Source organism: Eucalyptus grandis, chromosome 10 (genome assembly GCF_016545825.1).
Source record: "Eucalyptus grandis isolate ANBG69807.140 chromosome 10, ASM1654582v1, whole genome shotgun sequence".
Classification (NCBI taxonomy): Eukaryota; Viridiplantae; Streptophyta; class Magnoliopsida; order Myrtales; family Myrtaceae; genus Eucalyptus; species Eucalyptus grandis.
Genome location: NC_052621.1, coordinates 20,985,924 through 21,006,451, shown reverse-complemented (window position 1 = coordinate 21,006,451; position 20,528 = coordinate 20,985,924). Strand labels below are relative to the sequence as shown.

Here is a 20,528-nt window from a genome sequence, read left to right as displayed (position 1 = left end):
CGTATTCGTCGTCCTGTGTTGTTGGAGTAAAGTCAGGGTATTGAATACAATATTGCTGTCGTGCCTATACTACTTGCTTAAAAGAAAAGGAAAAAAAAAAAAAAAAAAAAAAGGGTCTCCCGTAGAGGTGATTATTAGAAAAGATTTGCTGAAGATTTACTTTACTTACAGGGTATCTGTTATCGTAAAGATTTATAAGTTAGCATAATATTTCTTGTATAATTAGTTAAATAATATTGGGTAAATTTTCCTTTTCCTTTTCCGTTAAGCAATGCTTTGTATAATATTTGTGTGATAATTATAGCTGAGCAATTTAGGTCTATCTGATGAGGGAAAAATTAGAGATTTACAAAATCTTTGTTAATTTTTATCGTAGCACTCGACCTAATTATGTTATCTTGTCCACATAGGTTTTTCAGTAGATGCAACATCCAAAGGAGTAGCATTGAAAAACTCGTATAGCATTGAAAATCCGCTATACGAGTTTTTCAATATCCCAAGAAAAAACCAAGACAAGAGATTTTGTTACCATTCTCGACTTCATTTTGCTTGACTACCTTTTGTGATTCTGATTGGGCAAGTTGCCCGATCACTTGGCATTCGATTACTTGTTACTTTGTCATCCAGTGTCTTGGAGAACCAAGAAGCAGATCACAGTTTCTCATATTCTGCTAAAGTTAAATATCATGCTATGGCAGCTACCACCATTGAACTGATTTGGTTATGCACTTTCTTGTTTTCCTTAGGTTATTGCACGACAAACCGATGGGTCTTTATTGCAATAGCCATTGCTGCCTTACACATTGTAGCAAACACAGTATTTCACGAACAAAAAAAACATATTGAGATTGACCGCCACTTTGTTCTAGAACACACACAGTCCGAGGCCATTAAAATTGAGCACATACCCTCTAGACTTTAACTGGCAAACATTTTTACCAAGACGTGAGTCAAGATCGGTTTACATTTCTCGTTAGCACATTGGGCATTCGTGACCTCCATGCGCCTACTTGAGAGGGAGTGTTAGAGAAGATTTGTTAAAAGTGTACTTTCCTATTTGATTAAAATTTGATATATCAAACATCATTAGTTAGGATTTATTAGTTAGCACAGTATTTGATATATTTCTTATAATTAGTTAAGAGATATTTGGTAGATTTTTCCCTTTTCCTTTTTTTTTCTTATTGATAGATCTAATAATGAAATTGTTGAGTGATCTGGAACCATGCTTCCAACATTATTGGAGCATTAAATTTGCTGGATTCCATGTGAGGTTCATATGAGATCAAGATGTACTATTAGGTGAACATAGTACGCGGTTTGCGTGCATGCAATGACCTCTCTAAAAAGGGAGCGAAATCTAAGAAACTAACCATCGTGTAATCGCTCTCGATGGCGACCATCTCATACAGCACTAGCATCGGCAGCTGATTCTTCAGCATCAGCATGTCTCGACTTATGTACGGCTTTTAAGTATGCCAGCCTGGAGGTGCTGAAGGTAGGGTCGTTGGGCGCGTAGCCATGCTTCTCCTCTATCGTGGTTCTCATGATCTTGAGCATGAAGCAACCGTCCATGATCATCAGCTCCAGGAACCGGCCCCCTCCGCCCTCCTTCCACTTCAGGTCTAGTGTGTCGTACCTCTCCTCGAGGTTGTGCGCCACCTTTATCAGGGAGCAAAGGAAGCACTTGAGGCTCTTCCCAGACCGCCCGAGGAAGTGGACGAGCACACGGTGCTTATGTTCCTCCATTTGGCGGAGGTGGACCTTGCCGCAGTGGTAGGGGCTGAAAGAGACAACCTGCAGCTGGTAGGCCTTGTAGTTGAGGTTGGTGATGAAGGCGGGGAACTTGTAGATGGATGGATTCTTCCAGTACTGTTGCCCATCGGCGGGCCTGCACTTAAGGCTCTTGTCGACATGGACGATCCACTTGGTCTCAGCCGGGTGCAGTGGGTGTGGCAAGGGTAACATGGTTCGGCATGTTTCAGAGGTTCCACAAGTTTCTGTTCTGGGACAGACGAGAGGAGTATTCAGGGGAAGAGAGAGAGAGAGAATGGGAAGAGTGTATGACGTTTGGGGTTGTCCAGGCTCAATGCTTCAAGTTGAAGAGGTATTACTAGACAGACCATCTATATGTAAGTCACTTTTTGCGCACGCGGTAAAGACAAAACCAGTTTAAGCATGTCCCGTAAAAGCCGGAGGAAATGAACTGCGTGCACGCGAAGCATGAGATCTCGCTACCTTTTACGATCCTTTGAATTTGATGAATCTTACAAGGTGTCTGCCAAAATTAAAAGGCCCGTTTGAATCGAGTACGTGTAATGCCAATTGAGGCATAAACTTTACATATTCGATATTTGTTGTGACATTTGATAATAATTTGTACCTGGCATGTTTGGGATATGCCAAATTTCTTATTTGAGGTTGTCGCGACCTACCCTCGGGGGGAGGGAACAGGTTTAGGGATATTGCCTAAAGGACGAGCCTAAGGTCCATGATTAATCGCAAGCTCTCCCAAGCTCATACCCCGCGTGACGTTGGGATATTCATAAGAAATTTTTGCACAAAAGGAGTTGCCACTAGCCTATTGGGGTCGGCTAGAAACCAAGTGAGGCATGAGAGCGTACCTTACTTCCTACGCAACCAGAGAATCTAGGTTCGAGGACTTGATTACACTAATTAACCAATTAGTGCCATTTCGGTACCTAATCTTGTTCATTTTAACAAAATAATTTTTGGCAAGCAGTTTGAATTGATTTAATACTTATCCATTAACATATGAGGTGATCATGCGGGTGCGCAATCATTAAAGTAATAATCATAACTATCAAGATCCTAATTGCCATAAAATTAAACACATGCAATCAAACATAATTAGATATGCAAATTAAACATGTAACATAATCAATATACGAGCACATAAAGATCTAATTACGCTAAAATGGCAATACATGGCAAGTCCTAATCAAATCCCATCATTTTTGGATTTTCAAATTTTTTTAATTTTTTTAATTTTTTTAAATTTTTTAATTTTTTAATTTTTAATTTGTAAAAGAAAATATTTTTTAATTTTTTTAATTTTTTTAATTTTTTTAATTTTAAAATTAATTTTTGTTTTAAAAATGTAAACCGGGTCGGGTTCGGTTCAACCCGACCCGGTCAAAGCGGATCGACCGGACCCGAGTTCGGTCCAAATTAGGGGTGATCGGTTCCCGGTTCGGTCCGATTCCACCTTGGAACCGGAACTGCCGAGAGCATCGATTCCCAAAATTGCAAACCGTGGACCGGACCGTTTGGTCCTAGGACCTAACCGGACCAACCATCGGTTCCGGTCCGGTCCGGTCGATCCAACAAAATCGGCTCTACTTTTTTGCACTAAAGAGTGATCGTGTTTCGGACTAATCAATCCAATTCGGTTCTCGAGCAATTCAACAAAACTAATCACACATGTTTCCATGTGCAAAATATTCAAATGTGATTCACACTTCGTGCATTTCACACTTAACTTTAACCATGAAAGCCGTGAATAATTTGGCTAAAAGTTATGCATGGCTTAGATTTTATAGACAATCTCTGCTCTTTAAATGTTTAGTCAATGTGGGACTCTTGGAGGCTTGAAGTGCATTGTGGGTCTCTTGGAACCTTATTCCCACATCAAGTAGAAGATGAAACTGATAGAAAATGAGAAAGAAAATTGACAAAAACTAAGAAGGAATTGGAGGAATTTTCTATATTGTGTATTGCTGTGTTTGTACATGTATTACACATCTATTAATAATACAAGAAAAGACTACAATAGGAAAGAATATACAAAATATGTTGTTTCCTATACTACTGTCCTAATATCCAATCTCATGGATTCATAGAATCAATTAACCGTATTTAGATAATTAGAATAAAAAAAAAAACAAATCATATTTCCAACAAAAATTAACAAGGAGATTTTTTTCTATAAATAAAAGAGTAATAAAAATAGTTTTAATGGTCTCTTAGCCACATAAGATTATGCTACCTCAAATTGCAATTTTAGTTGCAATAAGTTATCATGTTTATATATTTTATTAATTCTATGTATATAAATTATATATAAAAATTAGTTTCGGTCCGTTGGTCCGGTTCCCATCTTAGAACTGGGAACCGGACCGACCGCCATCGGTTCCAAGATTAGGAACCGGGAACCGGACCGCCGACCGTGGGAACCACCCAAACCGGCCGGTTCGGTCCGGTCCGGCCGGTTCTCGGTTCGAGCGATTCCCGTTGCACACCCCTAGTCCAAATGGGGGGCCGGCCGAACCGGCCCGACCAGCCTTGGTCGGGCCTTTCTTCGGTTCGAATTAGGCCCAACCAGCGGGCCCAATCTAGTCCAATCTCTTTTATTTATTTTTTTAAAAGAAGCCCACAATTCCCTAAGTTCCTAAGCCCACTAATCCATAAGTCCCTAAGAGCCCAAAAGTCTATAAGCCCACAAGCAAAACAGCCCAAACCCAAACCGGCCCAAATAGCTCAAAACCCTACCCGGTTCACAACCCGTGTCCGACCCGTTCCTTTTGGCCAAAACGTTAGGGTTTCTTGGCGGCGTTAGCGCGGCGAAGGTGATTCGGACGGCAACATGCGGCGGTGGCGACGGGCAGCCGCGTCGGCATGGCGGCGATCGGGCAGAGACGCGGCCAGGGGTGGCGGCGCGTGGCGAGGGCTGATGTGGGGCTCGCTCGACGGTGACTGGCGAGGCAGCTCGAACGGCGTCGGGTTGAGGGCGATGATGGGTGAGCAACGGCACCGGCTACGCCGAGGGGGTTCGGACGGTGACTAGAGCCGGACGGCGGCGGCGATCGGCCTGGTGGTGCAGCGGAGTTTGATCAACTCCCAGATCTAGTTCGTCTCCGGCTGGTTCGGCGTCGGGAGCAGCGGCGGCGGGTGTTGTCGGTTCGCAAGTAGAGCGCAGCAAGTCATCGCGGGCGGAGGCGCGGCGGTGGCTCGAGCTGCTACTGACAGTGCTGGCGGACGTCCGGCACTTCGACAGCAACGGCGCAAAGGTGTGGGCATCGCACAAAGTGCGAGAACGGCAGCTCGGCGTCGAGGAGAAAGGGCAGACTTGCAGGTGGCTTTGGCGGCGAGCTGCTCCCTCGGTTTCTCCAGATCTGGGTTTCAGGGAAGACAGTGGCGGTCTCGGTTGATCGAGCGGAGTCGGGTTGGGGCGGCGAGGAGGACAGCGGCTCGGATGGCATTGGCCAGCGCCGCTGTTGCTCCTCCCCTCCGTTTCCTCATATTTGGGTTCCGAAGAAGACGGCGGGGGACGGCGACGAACGGTAGGGACGACGACGGCGAGTCTTCTTCGACTTTCTCTCTCTGCCGATCTCCTTCTCGCTCTCTGCCAAGCTCACTCTCCCTCCCTTTTTCTCCGTTCTCTCCTTGTGCTTTTTTTTTCTCCCCCATATGCAGGTACCCCAGCTCTTCAAGGTCAACGGTCGGTGTGCCTGGTTCCTGTCTCACCAACCTGTCGACTAGCTTGCTCCCGCACCCGCGAATCACGCTGGACCCCGATCCTCCCGCTCCTCCATTGCTACTCTCCGATTCTTTGTCTCAGCTGCCTTTTTGCAGGTTTCGCGTGCGAAACCAGCTGGAGGAGGACAGAGGCTAACGTGGGCCGGGCCAAGAGGGAAATGGGCTCAGCCCCTTCCACGTTTTTTTCTTCTTTTTTTTTTTTTGTTTTCTATTTTTTTTGTTTGCTTTGTTTTCGTTTTCGCTTTTTTTATTTTATTTTTTTTTAAAACGACTAATTCCTAATCTTTTTTTTGGGTAAAAGGTAGACTAATTCTTAATCTTGTACATAATAAAATTGTAAAATTTAGGTGTCAACAGAGGTCTTATTTTTATTACTCGACATCCTTCTTTATTGGGGCTTATGATGGCTGAATGATGTTCCTAATAATGAATAATGAAATTCGAGGTTAGTTTTGGGTTCAAAGGAGGTGACAATCTCATAATTTTTTTTCAAATACTTTTATTACAAGTGTTGAAAATCCAATGTGGCATGACACTTCTAATAAAAGTTATGTAAAATTTAGTAGCACTAAAGCAATTGATTAAAAGTTATAACACTCAAGAGAACATTATCTAGAAATTATGTCATTCAAATTATTAAAAAACAACTTATGGTCCTCAAGTGTACAAAAGTTATGACATTTGTAAAATCCTTATCCCATAATGATAAATCAAGTTGCAATCAATAAGATTTGGGAGAGCCCGTTATATAGGGTAAGTGCCATCTCATAAGAGAGCTATATGCAAGCACCTAGCAATCAATTCAATCCCTCAGGATTGATCTCAAGAGTTGTGATAGAGAGTTTCCACAATTTTAGACGTGCCAATGAATTTCAAAACAGGTAAAATCTTTTAGTCCTATAGTGTTTATCTTGGAGTTTCGACATTGATATATACCTTATTTATATAAATCAACAATGAGATTTATTATTATATTAAGGGGAGCATTGTACATGATAAATAGGGCATTCATGTCATTTCGAAAGGATCGAACGAGCCTGCCCAAACGTCCCCTGGTACCTCCGTAACCCGAGCCAGTATCGATTCTTAAAAGGGGTTGGGCAGCTCTTTTCAAGTACAATTTAAACCCTCCGAAAACTGTTTAGGCCCATCGGATGGTCCACTTTGATATTTTCCTTTTTTTTCTTCAGTATCTACGTAACGCCAATTACCAAAAATAGTGCTCAAATAGTTTTTTCAAATTCAACTCCCACTATTTTCCCCAGCCATATTAGGTAACGACTAATTTAGTCTTTTTACTAATAGAGTTTTTCAATTCGGCTCCTCAATTTTTTTAATGCAATTAAGTCCTCTTATATGCTTGATCTATACAATCAAACCTTTCAATCATCAACATTAATGAGCTTTTAAGAAAAAAGGGAGTCTTTTCATTGAAATGTACTTGCCCATGCAGATTTAATATCAAAATATCCGTATGTCATCATAAAAACGTTTAAGATCCGATGACTTGTAAAAAACTTTGTGAGAGAGAATGAATATTACATTAAAAATTCCTAAATTAATAATATGTAGGAAAAGATGTGAAAAATTCCAGTTGGATTATAAAATGTTGTAGTGCTTGGAACATTCGAAATAATTTCTCCGGGACCGTGATTTTCAGAACATGATTCCATTAAGAACAAATTAATAAACATTTGTGCATAGTTGATTATATACAATGGCTATGAAAAACGTATCACCATAATATCAATTATTGGAGACCGATACACTCCAAGATTACGTATTGTTAAAGTAGCAAGTTAGAAATCTACTGAGTTGAGTTTCTCTTGGTATTTGGTAACTTTCGCGGAACATTTCAGCGGATTCAAAATATTTTTTTGACTAGTCTTTATAATGGACACCCATTTTCTTATTTATGTACCAAAATACTAAATGTCTTAATAACCCATCAAAATGTCTACTTTGGAATCATATAATTGAACCATTTGTCCCTGTCTAATTTGAACACCTCTGGCTCAATTTCAACCTAGTGTTTTTAACCCAACATTATCATTGGTTTCAACCTTAGTTAAATATTCTTATTCCTTTGTAATTCATGTAAGTCTTCTAAGTACATCCTCTCTTGATTGTAGGCAGAAGAACATTTCAAGTGCCAAAAGTTGGCACAATGGGACACTTAAGTGCCAAAAGTTACAAAAATAACACTTAAGTGCCAAAATCGAACAAAATTGATCACTTAGGTGCCAATTCAACAAAAATACTAACATGCGCAATTTCCAGCAAAGTAAGTGTAAAACAGCGTCGTTTTGCATGCTAACGTGGCCAGACAATGCAAAAATGACTTTTTTTTTGTGTTGACATGATAAAAAATTAATATAAAAATTAATTAAATTTAATATAAAACTAAATTTATTTAAAACATTTAAATAAATAAATAAAAAGAGGGAGGCGGCTGATGGTTGAGCCCTTGTTGCCGCCGCCTCCCGCCACCGTCGCCGGAAGGGCCGACGATAGAGGGGGAGGGTTGGTCGGGGTCGCCAAGCCCTAGCCGGGGACCGGCGACCCTAGTCAATCGGTAACGAGGGCCGCAAGCCCCGGCCCCGGATCTAGGCGAGGTCACAGCCCTCGCTTGCTCAGCCAAGGGCCATCACCCGCTAAGGCCCCCGCGGGTGATGACCCTTGGCCCGACTAGGCGAGGGCTGCCGACCCTCCCCCTCCATCGCCACCCTTCTTGGCGGCTACTAGGAGGCAAGAACGGCGGCGAGGGCTCAACCCTAAGCCGCCTCCTTTTTAAAAAAAAAAATATATATATATATATTAAATGTTTTAAATAAATTTAGTTTTAAATTTAATTTAATTAATTTTTACCACGTCAACACCAAAATGACACTGTTTTGCACTTGTTTCGCCAGAAAATCACTACGTTAGTATTTTGGCCGGATTAGCACTTAAGTGATCCATTTTGCTCCGATTTTAGCACTTAAGTGTCACTTTCGTAACTTTTATCACTTAAGTATCCCTTTGTGCCAACTTTTGGTATTCCAAGGGTCCAAGTGTCCTTGCTTGTATGAAGCCTTTAGGAATAACTAAGCTTCAAAAGAATCCCAACTTGTTCTTGCAAAGAGAAAAAGATCATCTGTCACTTTCCATCATCACTTTCAAATCTTTTGAGTAAATGCAAAAATTCTATATTTGTGTTATCAATGCTTCAAAATTCTATCTTTCAAGAGTTTACAAGAGTTTACAAGGTGAATTTGTGGGCTTTATTCTCTCCTATTAAACTAGTTTTTTTTTTTCAAAGATTTAGAATTGTCAATCTTTGTTCTTGTTTATTTTACCTTGAAGGTGATTAAGGCTTTGAGTCGTCCAAGTCTTTGTTCAAGGTAAGTGAAACTCCTAGGGTTAAGTGAGGTTGACATATTTAGTGCTTTTGATTTGGTCGAATGATGATTGTTAACCGAGTTCTAATGTTAATCCCGAGTGCAATCAAGCTTCCATAAAGACATATTGAAATATTATGTTTACTTGACATAAATTGATAACTATTTTCAGGCATAGAAAGTGTGCGATCGACTCCCCAAAAGCCTTGGTTGTATTTTGGGGTGAGATAAGTGTAAAAATTTGGAATTTGGACTTGAAAAAATATTCACTCAATTTTGATTAAGGGTCAACTGACAAGTCATTTTACCAATTTTGGCCATTCAATTGATTTCTAAGCAAATTTTCAATTTTGAAAGTCATTCATTTTTTATAAATCACCATTCTTGACCAATTGTCAATTCTCGAACTAATTCACCAATTCTAGTGTTTTCGCCGATTTTGATAATCCAATTGACTTTCTAAGTAAATTGATTTCCTGATCAACTTACCGTTTGTTAACTAACTAATCTATTACCCAAGTTATCGTATCCTATGTGTTAAGCTTCAAGCAGTCAATATAGAAGAAGTCGACTTCTTACCAAAGTTGCCCATTTCAAATTGTCAATTTCAACCAGAATTGTCTAGTTCTAAGGTTGTTGATATGTGGACTAAGACATCGATTTCGAAGTTATTGGTTCTTAAGTGTTCATTTCGAGTTGTTGATTTGTAAGTATCGATTCCTAAGTTACTGATTACCTACCTATGGCTTCCAATTAAATGATGATGACTTAGCAAGAAAAGAATGATGATACATGTGTTGAACTGCATGTAATTATTTGCTAATGATTAATTGAATGAGAAAGGACAAATTATTCATATGCATATGCCAATTGTTATGTTGTAATGATTTGTATGTCATTGATGCCGCATGATAAAGAACTTTGCAATGGCCCACTTGCCACATAATAATTTCCCTTGTTTAAGTATGTGTATGAGACTCTGGAGTTAGCTAAGTATTCTACCGTTTGAGACGGCTCTCTACAAGGTTGAGAGGACATGAAGTCCTATGATGACATGGCTTGTGTAACCTATGTTATGATGTTAAAAATGATAATTATCATGCGGATATACAATCGTATATTTATCATCGTTGATATAGAAGACACCTATTATAGATTAGTTAAGAGGCGTGGTAAATGGGTATGTATGATTCCATCCCTCATGAGTTTGTGGTGACGATGAAATGACAATCATTATGGAGATGTACAGTTGTGTATTTATCGTCATCGATATAGAAGACACCCTTGATGGATGGGCTAAGAGGTGTGGCAAATTGGTACGTATGATTTCGTCCCCCATGAGTTGGTGGTGACAATGACTCGTCAGTCGAGATATCTCACGAGTCGAGATGAGTGCTAGCTAGTGGTGAGTGGGAGTTAGAAACTCACCCGTATTTATCAATGAACTACGACGCGGTATTTGTGCATCATGAAATAATGTCATTTGTTTGTAGTCGAGTGAATAATCTTATGCAATGTCTTAAATGGTTTCCATGGGTATATTATAATGGGAAGATAGTGCATTTACTCCTACATTTATCGTAAATTGTTATTTTGTACTTATCTTGAACTCACATTGTTTGTCAATATCAAATTAACTGGTAAAATAATCTTTTACTTTAGACTTAAGGCTTTCATTTACTGAGTTTTGGCTAATCCTTTTATTCTTACAAACATTAAAGATGGAGCTCTCACTGCCATTGCTTTTTGGAGTCCCATGAATTTTGATTGTGAATATCAAGATGTGCTTGTGCTTGAATCAACTGAATTCGTTGTCCCGAACTTAGTTCAAATAATTCAGTTAAGCTTAGAACCCCCTTGCTTTAGTCCATTAACTCCAATGCAATATTATATGGGCTTGATTAAAATGCTTCTAATATCTATATGCGATTTAACTGATATTTTCATTTTGGGGTGATGCCAACCCCTAGTTTTTCTATGTAATGAATGTTAGATTGAGTCGCCAAAATTTAAGTGTCAACAACAAGCAACTATTCAAACCCTTCAACTTTGGAAACATGCCCAAACTAGAGACATATTCTCAACATTCTCTAACATAATTAGCAATTTGCTGTCAGCTTATTTCGATCTAGGATTCTATAATGGCGGTCTAGAACAGTGAATATCTTTCACTCCTTTTATTTCAGGAAGGATGTTGGAAGTTTCAAAATATTTCTTTGTCAGTAATAAAAGTATGTTTGTTCTCTGTGTTAATGATTGATTGCTTAACGACTGGAAAATGTGTAGATGACTCTGAAATTTGAAGCCGATGGGGAAGAGAGATGTCTTTGAAGGTCATCTTTGTCGTTCACTTAGATTCATTGCAACTTGTTAAAATTTTAATCAAGAACTGGCGCGTTGGAAGATTTCATTTGCCTAAAACTTGATCATCCTTCACACAATGGGACAAACATGAAGAAGTCTGAAACAAGAGAATTATCATATGATAATGATAAATAAACAGCCAAATGTCCATCATTCGGTTCATTAAAAGTGGGAAATGAACATGACTGGAAAGGGAAAATTATTGTACGGAGAGGCAAAGGGTGGGTTCAAGTCTTGTAGCTGAGAACGGTATAAACGGTCTGAATAGTAGCGAGTGCGAAGAGGAAGATGGCGGCGATGAGAGACAATAAAGCCCAAGGACTCCTGAAGTATGTCTGGATGAGATTAGCCCTCCACTTATTCCAGGGCTTGTTGCAGTACTCGTTGACCTCATTGCACACGGCAATGAGACTGTTGTCGGGTTCTATTGTTGTGTACTTGGCCATCAAGTGGAACAGCTCGGTGGTTTCCTTGTCATCCCCCAGGACATTCAGGACTATGCCCAAGTTGTGGAGAAGCGTGACGTCACAAACATTGTCGATGATGTAGTCCATGAAGTAAATGTAGGATGTGACCTCATTCCCCGTCCTGACGTGGAAGCGCTCAAAGGTGATGAGGTTGAGGAACATGGACTCGGTTGCTTCTTCCACCACGACCTCAGGGAGACTCAGGACCCCGCCGGCAAAGGAGATGTCCGTGAGGCTTTTGGTCTTGCTCTTCTTGAGCCGGATCCCATGCTCGATGAGCTCAGTGGCCGACCTGACTAACAGAAAGCCCTCGCACCCCACCTTGTCCGGCTTGGGCTTCTCGTATAGTAGTAGGCTCTTCCTGACAACGTCCAGGACGTGCAAGCATTTGCCTATCCTTGCGGTGTGCTTGACGGGGGAGCAGTAATTGAGGATGAGCCTGTTGATGTATTCGTCATCCTGAGTTGTTGGCGTGCAGTCAGTGCGTTTGAATGTGAGATTGTTATTGTTAAAAATTAAATCAAATTCATCAGTGCTAATACTTTGACACCGAGATCCCACAATTGATATCAAAGACTGTTTGGTACCCACATTGAAGAAAAATCATAATTGCTCCGTTATCTTTAATAAGTTTGTTCATATTTTTAGATGTAGTGATTGTTTCTAGAGATATAATGAGATATGATGAGATATGATGAGATAAGGCGAAATAAATCTACAAACCTATCTATCTTTTTCTCTTCCTTGTGTGAATTGCGAGCGTTTCATCTTCAAATTACTTCCATCAAATTGGTATTAGAGCTTACAGTTTGTAATCATGGCCTCAACAAAATATCAACTTTCTCTTCAATACCCTTGTCTTACCAAAGAAAATTATGATAATTGGGCCGTTTGAATGAAAGCTCTACTTAGTGCCCTACAGTGAGTGGGAACTTATCAACACTAGCTATGATGAGTCAGAGACTTGAATCAGAACTAGAGGAATTCCTTGGAGAAGGTTCGTTCAAAAGATCAACTTACCTCGTCAATCATCTATCAAGCTTTGGATGATTCCATGTTCGAAAAGGTGCTGAACACTACTACTTCTAAGAAGGCATAGGAGATTCCTCATAACACGTATCAAAGAGTATAGACACTTCAAAAGATTCGCCTTCAAAACTTAAGAAGTGAATTTGAGGTAATTCATATGAAAGAATCCGAATCAATTATTGATTATTTTACAAGAGTTTTGACAATTGTCAATCAGATGAAGAGAAACGAAGAAGATGTTTTAGATATTTGTGTTGTCGAGAAAATACTTCGATTGTTAGACAAGTATGACCACATTGCTATTGCAATTGAAGAATCCAAAGACTTGGATGCCATGATGATCGATGAGCTTGTGGTGGGTTCATTACAAGCCCATGAAGAAAGGTTCAAAAGAAAAAATATTAAACTAGTGGAGGAAGTTCTCTAAACTGGATTGACCATCTGAGACGAGAAAGAGCAATGAAGAGAACCGGCACAAACTCGCGGGACAAACCAAAATCGTGATCGCGGTTAAGGCCAAGGTCACTTTCAAGGAAGAGGTTGTGGACTAAACAAATGAGATACTACTTGAAATAATGGTAAATATTAGTATCAAAGGGCCAATGATATGATAAATCTAAAATTCAATGTTATCATTACAATAAACTTAAGCATTATGCTTCTAACTGCTGGAACAAAAAGAGTAGCGGAGTAGACGAAGAGGCGAACTTGGTGAATAATGTCGATCAAATTCTAATATTGGCATTCAAAGAAGATGAAGGAGGTTAAAATGATTCGTGATATTTGGATACCAATGCAAGCAACCACATGTGCGAGAGAAATGAGACGTTTATTGCTAGATGAGACAATTAAAGGAAAAATCTCATAAACTGATTATGAATGTGAAAAAGTCGAAGAACAAGATATTTATTCTCAATATAAAGAATGATATATCTCGATATCTGAAGATGTGCGTGAATGATCCTTTATGGTTGTGGCATTTGAGGTTCGACCATCTTAATTTTGGCGAACTCAATTTGCTTTCCCGCAAGAAGATGGTTTATGGCTTACTACATATTGATCATCCTGGTCAATTATGTGATGGGTGTTGTCAATAAGCATTCTAGAAATAGCTTTCGAAAAGAAGCAACTTATCAAGCGAATCCGCTTAAATTGATTCATTTTGATGTGTATTCATTTTGATGTGTGTGGCCCAGTCACTCCTCACTCTTATGGTAATCATCAATATTTTACTTTTATTGATGATTTTATTTGGAAAACTTCAGTGTATTTTTTGAAAGAAAAAAATAGAAATGTTTGATACTTTCAAACAATTCAAAATTTTGGCAGAAAAGGAAAGCGGCTATTTTATTAAAGCTTTAAAGATAGATCGTGACAGAGAATTCACCTCAGCCATATTCGACAAATTCTGGAGGATCATGGTAGTTAGCATTTTTTAACAACTCCGTATTCTCCTAACCAAAATGGCATAGCTGAACAAAAAATGGAACCATTCTTAACATGATTTGAAGCATGTTGAAGAGCAAAAATTTGCCCAAGGAGCTTGAGCTAAAGCTATTTTGTGTGCGGTTTATCTTCAAATAGATATCCCACATGTGGAGTGGAAGGTGTAAATCCATAAGAAAGAAGCATGGACTGAGAGAACCAAGTGCTTCACACTTGAGAATTTTCAAGAGCATTGTGTATGCTCATGTGCCGGACCAGAAAAGATCGCAGTTGGAAGACGAGCAAAATGCTTATCTTTATTGGGTATGACTTATCATTCAAATCATATGATCTATTTAAGCATAAATGTCAAGTTCAACGAAAATGGCACATGGGAAGACAATAAAAAAGAAGCGAATGCTTCTGGCGATACCAATCAAACCAAACGGAGTTGAAGGATCATTCTTTGCCTTCTTCTCCAATATCTTCTTCAAGTTCATCATCACAAACCTCTTCAAATGGTGTCAATGAACTGCTCGTGCCAAGATTGAGGAGATTGTCTGACATATATGAAGCTACTAATAGCTTCGCCTTATATGTATTCTTGCAGATTGTAAACCACTTGTTTATGATCATGCGGCCAAAGAAGAAAAATAGAGAAAAGCCATGAATGAAGACATTGATGCCATTGAGAAGAATCAAACATGGGAGTTTGATGATCTTCTAAAGGACAAGAAATCGATTGAAGTTAAATGGGTGTATAAGGCCAAGAAAAACGAGAAAGGAAAAATGACAAGATACAAGACTAGATTAGTCATGGAGGGGTTTTAAAGCAAAAGGCCAAAATAGATTGATGAAGTTTTTGCCCCTATCATCTACACGGAAACAATTATATTGATCATTTCCATCGATGCTCAAAATGATTGGCAAATTTATTAAATGGATGCCAAATTAGCATTTTTGAACGGCATATTTGAAGAAGAGATTTATATTGAACAACCTGAGGGATTTATTGTAAAAGGCCACGAAGACAAAGTGTTAAAGAAAGCTTTATATGGGCTTAAACAAGAACCGAGAGCGTGGAATTCCAAAATCGATACATATTTCAAGGCAAATGGATTCTTACAATGTCCATACAGGCATGCACTATATTTGAAGTAAGAAAAAAGCGATGTTCTACTCGCCTGTTTATATGTCGATGACCTTTTTTTTACAAGAAATAATATGGCAATGATTGATGTTTTTAGGGCATCGATGGTGAAAGAATTCCAGATGATCGATCATGGTCTCATGAATTATGCCGATGTTCTACTCGCCTGTTTATATGCCAATGACCTTTTTTTTACAAGAAATAATATGGCGATGATTGATGTTTTTAGGGCATCAATGGTGAAAGAACCAGATGATCGATCATGGTCTCATGAATTATGTCCTTGGGATTGAAGTGAAGCAAAGTGCCCAGAGGATTTTTATTTCCTAAAAAAGATACGCAATAAATATCATTCAAAAATTTGACATGAAGAATTGTACTCTAATCAATACACCAAATGGAGTGCAGAACTAAACTTTCAAAGTTTGATGATGGTGTCGATATTGATTCAACATATTATAGAAGCTTGATTGAGAGTTTGAGATACTTGACATGCAAGAGACTAGACATTATGTATAGTGTTGGAATGGTGAGTCGTTATATGGACAAACCAAAGTCATCTCCTCTTAAAGTTGCAAAGAGGATACTTCGGTGCATCAAAAATACTTCTCATGGCCTACACTACTATCATACTAAATCCTTCCAACTTAGAGGTTATTCAGGTAGTTATTATGGTGGAGATATTGATGATAGAAAGAACACTACAAGTTCTATATTTTTCTTATGTGATACTGCTTTCACGTGATCATCAAAGAAGCAACCTAGTGTTGCTCTATTGACATGTGAAGCTGAATATGGAGCTGCATCATCATCATGTGTTTGCCATGCAATATGGTTGAGAAGACAAAAAATCCAATTTTTAAGGAGTGAAACAAACAAATCAATGTTCATTATCACTTCATTCGAGAACAAGTTAAAGAGAATAAGATTGAAGCGGGAGATCAAGTAGCAGATATTTTTCACTAAATCTCTCAAGATCAATGCTTTCCAAAAGTTTAATGGCCTGCTTGGAATGATCGATGGGAGAGAATTTAGCTCAAGGGGGAGTGTTAGAAATTAAACCAAATTCATCGGCATCAATACTTCGATGCCGAGATCCCATAATTGATACTGAAAATTGTTCGGTACTCTCATTAAAAAGGAATTATAATTGCTACGTTATCTTTAATGAGTTTGTTTATATTTCTAAATGTACTTATGGTTTCTAGAGACATTGTAAGATATGATGAGATAAGGTTAAATAAATCTACAAATCTAGGGATATGTTCAACAGAAGTCCTAAAACTTGTCCAGAATGTGCAATTGAGTCTTAAAACTTACAAAAAGTTCAATCAAGTCCTAAAACTTGTCAAGTTGATTCAATTGAGTCCTAAAGTTAACACCGTCAAGAAAGTTAACGGAAATTGCTGACGTGGCGCCGACGTCATATTCTAAATGATTTTTTATTTTTCAAATGGCTTTTTAAAATTATTTTTTATTCAAAATATTTAAAAATTAGATTAAAAACTGAAAAGGAAAATCTAAATTCATTTTAAAAAGGAAAATCTAAATTTATTTAAAAAAATAAAACTGTTCAAAAAAAAAAGGGCACCGGTGGACTTCCGCCGCCCCGCCACCGCCCATCGCCGGAGGGGCCGGCGACCGCCCGGGCGAGGCCTCGTCGCCCTCGCTCGGGGCCGGCGGGCCGACGAGGCCTCGCCAGGGCGGCGACGGCCGCCATCCCTCGCCCGGGGCCGAGCGACCGTCGCCCGCCCCGGGAGAGGCCTCGTCGGCCCTCGCCGCCCCCGAGCGAGGGCCGACGAGGCCTCGCCTGGAGGGGGTGATGGTCGCCGTCCTCGCCCGAGGCCGAGCGACCGTCGCCCTCCCCGGGCGAGGCCTCGTCGACCCTCGCTCGGGGCCGGCGAGGCTCGCCGAGATCCGGGAGCCTCGCCCGGGGGGCGAGCGACGGTCGTCGGCCCTCGCCTGGGGCCGGCGGGGCCGCCACCCCGCCTAGGGCCGACGACCGTCGCTCGCCCCTCCAAATATGGGCGGCGGTGGGGAGAAGATGGCTGATTTTTTTAAAACAATTTTAAAAATAACTTTTATAACTTTTATTTTTGATTTTTGGTGAAAATAAGATAAAATGAATAAATCTATTTTTTTAGTTTTTAATTTTTTTTAAATGAATAAAAAATCATTAAAAAAAATACACGTGGAAAATAAAAATAATTTAAAATGACACGTCAGCATTTTTTACGGAAAAGACTAACGGTGTTAACTTTAGGACTCAATTGAACTAACTTGACAAATTTTAGGACTTGATTGAATTTTTTGTAAGTTTTAGGTATCAATTGCACTTTCTGGACAAGTTTTAGGACTTCTGCTGAACATATCCCACAAATCTATCTATCTTTTTTCTCTTTTTTATGCTAATTGCAAGCGTTTTACCTTCAAATTACTTCCATCACTTATTGTATTGATAGTACTTGAGTTAAAGGGAGGAAAAAAACAAAAAAGAGAAGTTTCCGATAGTGGTGATATATTTAGTAATCAAATTCCAGGTTGACCTCCAACCAGGCATCGATTTGATGGATCCCCGTGAGGTCCATCTGTGATCACCAAGATGTTTTGGAAGGAGAACATGACAGCAAAATCTAAAAACTCACCTCCTTGCCATCGCTCTCGACAGCAACCAGCCGATCCAACACTAGCATTGGCAGCTGATTCTCCAGCATCAGCATGTCTGGCCATATGTATGGCATTATGTAAAGCATCCCGCGGGTGTGAAATATAGGGTCATCAGGCTCATAGTCATCCACCTCCTGTGTCGCGGCCCTCAGGATCTCAAGCATGAAGCAGCCGTCAATGATCATCAGCTTTAGGAACCGGTCCCCTGCGCCCTCTCGGCCGCCCTCCTTCCACTCCGGGCCCAGTGTGTCATAGCTCTCCTCGAGGTCCCGTGCCACTTCCCTCAGGGACTCGAGGAAGGGATCGAGAGGCTTCCCAGACCGTCTCAGGAATTGGAGAAACGCACGGCACTTGTGGTCCTCCATGGTGCGGAGGTGGCTTTTGCCGTGGTGGTAGGGACCGAAGGAGACAGACTGCGGCTGGAAGGCCTTGCGATTGAGGTCGGTGACAGAGGTAGGGACCCGGTAGATGGACCGCTTCTTCCAATACTGTCGCTCGTCGGTGGGCATGCACTTGAGGCTCTCGTTGACTTCGACGATCCAGTCGGTCTCGTATGCGTCCCGCTGTGGCATGGTTCTGCAAGTCCCTGCTTTCGAGGGGCTTGTGTTATACTTTTTTAAGCTGAAAGGAGTGAGAAAAGGTATATATATTGAGAGACATGGAGAGAGAAAGAGAGAGAGGACAAGTGAAGAGGGTGGGTTCGGGGATAAATTATTACGCGAGAGGATTTGAATTGCGTGTACGCAACGCACGTAATCTTCCGATCGTGGGTACAGATTGAATACGGGTAATGCCAATTTGAGTACGGACTTTGCATATCTGACGTCACGATAAATTTGGAATAGTACCCTTTTTTGTTATATTTTTTTTTTTTGTCAAACCCTTTTTTGTTATATTTGGTAATAATATTTGCGCACTTCTTTCATGCACACATTGCATGTAAGAAAAAGAAAAAGAAGATTAAGCACGTACAATTAAATATAATTAAATGTATAAATTAAATCCGTGATATAATCAATATATGAGTAAATAAAGATCTAATTACATTAAGAATGCAAGACATAGCAATTTCTTAATTTTCGAAATTTATAATTTTTAAATATTTATAATTTTAAAAAAAAATAATTAATTTTAATATTTACGAACCCAAAAAAAGTGAACCAGGTCGGGTCCGGTCTAACCCGACCCGGGTTCGGCCCGGTCGATGCGGGTCGGGTCCGGTCGGGTTCGGCCCGGTAGCGGCGACAGGCCCGAGAGAGCCTGAAGTTCCCTTTCTTCTTGATACTTCAGTCAGGGCCCAAAGAAAATAAAAAAGTCCCACATATTTCCTAAGCCCACGTGACACCAGCCCAATTGACCTGAATATGCAGAAACCCGCCCCGAAGAGCGACCCAAGCCCGACCCGCTTCGAATACCAAACCCTACCCGGTTTGGAAGCTTCGCCCGACCCGGTTCGTGCCTCTTCTCTCCCCTACTCCTTCGCGGCGCTGACGAGGGACGGTCGGGACGCCGAGCGGCGGTTCTGTGTTGACGGCGGCGGCGACGCGGCGGGCGGCGGCGACGACGTCGAGGTCTGCAAGGACGGGCGGCAACGGTGCGGTGGTGGTGTGATCGGTGGCTGCACAGGCGGCCCTTCCGGCTAGGGCCGCGATGGCGCCGCAGCGACGGTGGGGACGCGGCGGGTGACGGCACGGGCAGCGAGGGGCGACGACGACGCCGGGGTCTACAAGGACGGGCGGCAACGATGCGGTGCTGGTGTGGCCCGGCGGTGTCGTCCGTGAGTGAATGGCGACGGCGGCCGGCCTGGTGATGCGGCGGAGGGCAGCAACTCCCAGATCTGTCAAGCGTGATCAGATCTGGGCCTTTGGCGGACCCCCGGCCTCGGATCTTCGGATCTGAGGCTCCGAGTTCATCCCCCCGCTCCCTCCGGTCTCGGCTGGCTCGGCGTCGGGAGCAGCGGCGGCGGGTGCTGTAGGTCGGCGTTCGGAGGGCGGCGGCGGCGTCGCAGCTTCGGTCTGCAGGGGACGGCGTTCGGAGGGCAGCGGCTCGGACGGTGTCGGGCAGCGTCGACGACGCCTCCTCGGAACCTCCCCCCCTCGGTCCTCTCCCCGCTCGGTTTTTCCTCTGCTTTTTCTTCCTGCTCCGCGCTCTCTCCTCCTCCCTCGTTTCTTTTTCTCCTGCCCCCCTCCCCCAGTTTCTCTCCCTCTCTCTGGTTTTCCCCTTCACCTCTCTCCCCGTCTCTGTGCCCTCCTCTTTTTCCTTTTTTTGTCTCTGCCCTCTCTGCTGCGCCTGCCTTTGCTGCAGGTTTTCTTTCCGCTGCCGGTCCTGCACACGAGCTGGAGCAGAGGAGGAAGAAAAGCTGGGATGGGCCGGGCCGAAGGGGAAAAGGGCTGGGCGCGCGAGAGAGAGAGGAAAAGAGGAGGCGCCGCCAGATTCGGCCCGACCCTTTTTTTTTTTTTTTTCTTGTTTTGATTTTAAAAATAGGTGTCAACAAACTTCTTGTTAATTAACTTTAAATGGAACACGAAGGTTTGTAACCATCTTGTG

General features: G+C 41.5%; 1 protein-coding gene across 1 annotated transcript; it reads right to left on the bottom strand.

Moving 5' to 3' along the window:
* Positions 1–11,341: 11,341 nt before the first annotated feature.
* On the bottom strand, positions 11,342–18,757 carry LOC104423751 (UPF0481 protein At3g47200-like). Its single transcript, XM_010036201.3, has 2 exons — positions 17,960–18,757; positions 11,342–12,169 (listed from the first exon to the last, which is right to left on the bottom strand). Exons 1-2 carry the CDS (start codon positions 18,551–18,553, stop codon positions 11,471–11,473), a joined length of 1,293 nt encoding a protein of 430 aa, XP_010034503.1. The 5' UTR covers positions 18,554–18,757; the 3' UTR covers positions 11,342–11,470.
* Positions 18,758–20,528: the final 1,771 nt, after the last annotated feature.

Excerpts from the sequence above, each read along its gene's own strand:
- LOC104423751 (XM_010036201.3), bottom strand. The coding sequence starts at position 18,553 with ATGCCACAGCGGGACGCATACGAGACCGACTGGATCGTCGAAGTCAAC. Across the intron at positions 12,170-17,959 it reads TCGAGAGCGATGGCAAGGAG|GATGACGAATACATCAACAG; the intron begins GTGAGTTTTTAG and ends CCAACAACTCAG.